The 6,050-nt window shown below is 30.0% G+C and overlaps 1 protein-coding gene across 1 annotated transcript; it reads right to left on the reverse strand.

Moving 5' to 3' along the window:
- Window positions 1-2,762: 2,762 nt before the first annotated feature.
- Window positions 2,763-3,843, reverse strand: LOC102592910 (protein TIFY 10A-like). Its single transcript, XM_006367828.2, has 3 exons — window positions 3,617-3,843; window positions 3,215-3,535; window positions 2,763-3,120 (listed from the first exon to the last, which is right to left on the reverse strand). Exons 1-3 carry the CDS (start codon window positions 3,768-3,770, stop codon window positions 2,948-2,950), a joined length of 648 nt encoding a protein of 215 aa, XP_006367890.1. The 5' UTR covers window positions 3,771-3,843; the 3' UTR covers window positions 2,763-2,947.
- Window positions 3,844-6,050: the final 2,207 nt, after the last annotated feature.

Consider the following 6,050-nt stretch of genomic DNA (forward strand, 5'->3'; position numbering starts at 1 on the left):
GGGTTCGTTCCTTATCTCTAAAAATTGAAAAGTGCCAAAATAAGGTCGTTTAAGGGTTTATTTACGACTTTAAGTCGCGTCTGTCTCGTCACAACGGCCACCACCCCGCTACAGCGGCCCCGCCAAAGCGACCAAAATTCCCGCCAAGGCGGGTTGCACAAAACAGAGAGCTATTTAAAGAATTCCAAAATCCTCACAACACACCTCTAACCAACGACACTCAAAAAATACCTTTTACGCTAAGATCGATTCCGGGAGTTCTACTCGCCCGAATTCAATTCCGTAAAGTCGTACGAGTTCTTTAACGAGTTATCTAACTACTCATGTAATCAAAACCATAAATAATTCACTTGATTGTTACCAGATTTCCCTACACCTTAAAGACTCTGATTTTGTCCAAATCTGGACTAGGTTGGGAAAATCCAAATACTACGAAAAAGTTTTTCAGCTCCAAACCTCCCCCCGTTGGCTTTTCTATAACGACGAAAACAGGTCGTTACACAAACATGACACAAGAGGAAGAAATTATTCTTTATTTAAAAGTTAGAGTAGAGTTTTTATTTTTTTTTAAATGAATTGGTATAGAGGGCATCAACGAGAGTTGGAGAGAAAATATTTTAACACATACAAAAAAATATATTAGGAATGGTGGTAAGGACATCAAAGGGAGTTGGAGAGAAAGTGCTTCAACACTTGAAAGTTGAAAAGAAGTGTTCCAACACAAAAAAAAAATGTGAATTGAAGAGAGCGTGCTTCAATGCTTAGAAGTTGGGAGAGAACAACACAACAAGAAAAAAATAACTGAAAATTGAAGAGAAGTACTTCAATAATAAACGATTGAAGAGAAGTTCTCCAATACAATAAAAATGAAACGAAATTAAAGATTTAAAACACTAAACCCTATAAATGTATATTAAAGAATTAAACCTGATAAGTTTTTTAAAGGGAAAAAGGTCTGAAATATATTTGAACTTTGGCCGAAATTGCTGTTACGATACCAAACTTTGGAAATGACCTTTTATCCCCATGCACTATTTAATAGTGTATTTTAAAGGTATATATGTGCCCACGTGGACATCATAAATATTGCATAATTATAAATAGTAACGTGTCCACGTGAGCACATATATACCTTTAAAATACACTATTAAATAGTGCATGGGGATAAAAGGTCATTTCCAAAGTTTGGTATCGTAACAGCAATTTCGGCCAAAGTTCAAATATATTTCAGACCTTTTTCCCTTTAAAAAACTTATCAGGTTTAATTCTTTAATATACATTTATAGGGTTTAGTGTTTTAAATCTTTAATTTCGTTTCATTTTTATTGTATTGGAGAACTTCTCTTCAATCGTTTATTATTGAAGTACTTCTCTTCAATTTTCAGTTATTTTTTTCTTGTTGTGTTGTTCTCTCCCAACTTCTAAGCATTGAAGCACGCTCTCTTCAATTCACATTTTTTTTTTGTGTTGGAACACTTCTTTTCAACTTTCAAGTGTTGAAGCACTTTCTCTCCAACTCCCTTTGATGTCCTTACCACCATTCCTAATATATTTTTTTGTATGTGTTAAAATATTTTCTCTCCAACTCTCGTTGATGCCCTCTATACCAATTCATTTAAAAAAAAATAAAAACTCTACTCTAACCAGACCCTTTTCCCTTTTTTAAATACTTAAAGAATTAAAATCAATAGATATATATTAAAGGGATCAAACCTAATAGATTTTTAAATACCTAAAGAATCAAATACGATAAATAAATAGTTAAATAAACATTTTAGACCTACTCCTATAAATAAAAAGACTATTTATGATATATTTTTCTCTCTCTTTATTTACATACTATATAGTAATTATTTGAATTTTATAAGCAATACCTTTTTTTGTTAAAAGTTGATAAGAATCTAATGGAGTAGTAGTAAACTACAAGTCTAGATGTACTTTGTTTATACATTTATCTTTTTCCATGTGTGTTTTTTCCGCGTTGCCATTTTCAAAACCGCGTGCCCTATTATTTTCTCTCTACCACCATCACCATACACCATTCTTTGTCCCTATACCTTTTTTTTAACTAAACATTACAAGTAGAAAAAAAAATTGAATTTAACACAAATGGTTAATTTCATTTTCAAACAAATTATAAAAATATTTATTTATTTAATTAATTAAATTTAAATATAGTCTTGATACAAGAGGTCTCAAACACTTATAACAGCATCATGCTCTTAATAAAAAATTAAAATAAGTATTAAAAATACTCTTAAATTTGATGAGAATTTAAGATATATTTCACTCATATTTCAAGATGAAGAATATTATTTAAATTCAGTGAAAAGATATTTTAATAACGGAGGGACTACTTCATTATCGCTTTACTTTAATTTTACTTGTTAAAACGTGTTTTTGATAGTTGGGTCCAGTTAAAACAAGAGTTTCATGTTGGTGGGTTATCATGTTTTAGGATAAACAAAGATTATCATCTACTACTACTTGTTAGTATCTTTAAAAAGTAAATGAAATTTTAAGACAAATAATTGATATATAGTAAAAACTTATTTAGCGGAGAAGACGAGGCAAAAAAGATAAAAAGAAAATAGTTAAGATAATTTGGTGAACAAGATATTCGTCCATAGAAAATGGATTAAAGCCAAAATCATCTAAATCTATTGCCTATTTGGTTTTTAATTTTTACTCTTTGGTCTCCTAATATTCTCATCTCCAATCAAAGCAAAGCAACATAAAAGAAAACAGTATAGACAGATAAATTGTTGTTGCGAACACATGAAAACTTGAGAGATGATGAATTGAACAACCATATCTGGTTTTAATTACAGAAATCATAATAATAATAATAATAGTCAGATCTAAGTATGGAGTTCAATGAGGGTTGAAGCCAAGATTAAACTTGTAGTAATTGATTATCTAGGCTTCTACTAAGCAATTAAAGCCACTAGTATTGCTCAGTTTTCACTGCAAATTGACCACCCAATCCCAGCCATGCCGCCTTGTTTTCTTCCTTCTTAGGAGCTGCTTCCTCTCTATAGTAAGGTACTTTTGCAGTCAGCCTATCTTTTCTCTTCTCCAAAAACCTTGTTAGTGATGCTCTTCTCGCAATTGGTAAATCTGCAAAAAAATAAAACAGAACAAAGAGGAGAATCTCATAAATAAACAGAAACAAGGAAGAACAGACAGACACTCAAAAGGGGAAAACTATTACCAGAAACAATTGGCTGGTTAGGCATTTGATTTTCCTGGATCGAAGTTTTTCCGAAACTGGGAACAACCAAATCGGCACCAGATTCCAATTGTTTATGTGTGTTGTTTCCCTTGCTAGTACTAGCCATAAGCATGATTTCCTTAGCTTTATCTGCCGGAAAATCATTAAACACAATAACTTGACCTGCATAGAATATCGTCATCTGTGCCTTTTCCGGTTCCGATTCAGCCTTCATTGCACCTTGACGGAACAGATTCATCGATTTCTGAACCGACTCACCAGATTTCTCAATCATTGGCAACAAATCCATAGTAGTAGAACCTGTTGAAACACAACCGCATATGTTAATGTTATACAAACTCCAAAACAAAAAAAAAACTTTGCAAAATCATCATATCATACCAGTTGAATCAAAATTGCGATGTATATCAAGGCTGAGATCTCCTAAAGAACCTTTCTTCTCCTTCAAGTATTGGCTCAACAAATTACATGTATGAGAGAAATGCGATTTCTGACCGGCATGTCTCCCGGAATCCACAATCTCCGATGAAGCCATTTGTAATAGTACTATTTTTTCTTCTTTCTTTTTTGAATGAAATGAAAAGTAAAGTTGAAGGATTATAGTCTAAAGCACATGTATATATATATATATATATATATATATATATAGACTGTTTGTATGAAACACGGAAGAGGACGTGGGTTAGAGAAGTGGGGGTGGGGTTGGTTGAGCACGAGGAATATATGGAGACCTTTAAACTACTTTATTTTAAAAAAGACGTGCTCTTTGTTGTTTGATTATTCTCCACTTGCTATTTTTTTAAAACACTAAATTATTAATTTCACCTCAAATTATTGACAATCTTAAGAACATTTTTCTATTTGATTAATTAAATTTAGATACATCTTTGATTTGTCACAAGACGTAACAAATGGAGTTAAACTCTTGTATGACATGTAACTCTTAATAAAAAGTTGAGAGAAGTATTTGAAAATTCTCCTAAACTTGACAAGAATTTAAAGGTGTATTTCACTCATGTTGTAAGATCATATATTTATTTAAGTTTAATTAGTAAATAACTATTTTTAAAGCTGTCAATAGTTTAGGGATGAATATAATTTAGGGGTATTTTGAATGCTTTGTTTTTTATTATTATTTGTACTATTTTACTCTTTTATTTATTAGTGCATTTGGTTGTTTCTTAAATTAATTTTTTAAAAATAAAATAAAAGGTATGCGCATGTCGAACACGTGTTGATTTCACTAAAGAAAGCGGTGTCGGAATTTACCTGTTGTTTTGAACCCTGACAAAACTGCCCCTTATTCTCTGCTTATTTACGCCGTTTTGCCCTTGTTATTTTAACGTTAACTTTTTCTTCTCTTTTATATCCTTTTTCTTTTGCCTTTATTTCTTTATTATTACATTTACATTTATGTAGAACAATGATATTAACAGTAACATTAAAATCCAGTTTCTTTTTGTTTTATTATTTTATAACCATTGGAGTTTCTCAATTTTAAAGAATATGTAAAAAATAATTTTGGTTATTCCTATTCATATCATCATTTTGCCAGCGAATTCATAGGTTAGCTCTAAATTAAGATGAAGATGTTGAAACCACTAACCAGATCTCACGTTCATCATCATTGAAGTGTTAGTTTTGTTATTTGATTTGTACTGACAAATATTTATAATAATAATTTTACAGAAACATAAATAATAAAGTTTAACGCATATACTCAAAAACAATAGTTAATGACATGGCAGAAACTAATGACCGTAAAAGACATACCACGATCTGTAACAGTAAAATCAAACAGAAAGGAAAAAATCGAGCCCATTGAATGCCCAATATCCCCTTAAGGAAATTATTCCCCTCTAGTACCCGAGGTTTAAAGGAATAGATTCTCCTAGGATAGAACGATTCTATTCACCAGCGTATTGATACAAAACAATGGTGTTAGCGAGCCTTTCAACGGAAGTAAAGTACACAAATATTTAATTGTGCATAAGAAGTTCAAGAAATTCAGAAATTTCGTTGTTTTAAAATTAGAGGAAATCTCTCTATTTATAGACAACAAATGGTAGTGTGAACATATGCTTGTTGTGCCTTATTAGAAATGTCACAATTTTTTAGAAAAGTTACAACCCTTTGAAAATGTCACAACCTTACATAAAAGTCACAATTTTTCAAAAAAATCACAATTTTTCAAAAATATCACAATTTTTCATATAAGTCACAATTTTTCATAAAAATCGCAATTTTTCATGAATGTCGTCACAACTCTTCATATTTCATTCACACTTTTTAAAACCCAACAATTTTCACACCAATAGGTGTTGTGAAAATATTTACCACTATAGTAGAATATTAATTTATTTTAAAAATAATTTATTTTAAAAACTATATCGTGGTATATTATTATTTTTTAATTTATGTGACGTGAGCACTAGATAAAATGCTATAGAATGATTCAAGTAAACTGATTTTAACCAATTTTCACATTAAAAAAAAACAAGTTTCTCAAATTTTCAATATTTAAAAATTAAACTTTAAATATTATACTCTTTCCCCTAATTCAAATGGAGTATTTTGGGACAGAATATGAAATTTAAATAGACATAAACAAACCTTGTGAATAGAATAGAAATGAAATCATTTGTCATCTTCGATAAAGTTTAAAAGCATGTTTAATCAAACTTTTAATAGGTAAAAAAATATTATATTTAAAAATTAAAATATTTGATAAAATTTTGGAAGAAAATATTTATTTTTAAGATAGTAAAATTTAATAAAATGTAAATATTTTTGAGAAAAATATATTCAATGATAC

This window comes from Solanum tuberosum, unplaced genomic scaffold (genome assembly GCF_000226075.1).
Source record: "Solanum tuberosum cultivar DM 1-3 516 R44 unplaced genomic scaffold, SolTub_3.0 scf01058, whole genome shotgun sequence".
NCBI lineage: Eukaryota > Viridiplantae > Streptophyta > Magnoliopsida > Solanales > Solanaceae > Solanum > Solanum tuberosum.

What these genes read in the sequence shown, in the direction of transcription:
- LOC102592910 (XM_006367828.2), bottom strand. Translation starts at nt 3,770, where the DNA reads ATGGCTTCATCGGAGATTGTGGATTCCGGGAGACATGCCGGTCAGAAA. An exon ending in TCGCAATTTTGATTCAACTG is followed by an intron (nt 3,536 to 3,616) that starts GTATGATATGAT and finishes GTGTTTCAACAG; the next exon opens with GTTCTACTACTATGGATTTG. An exon ending in TAACCAGCCAATTGTTTCTG is followed by an intron (nt 3,121 to 3,214) that starts GTAATAGTTTTC and finishes ATTTTTTTGCAG; the next exon opens with ATTTACCAATTGCGAGAAGA.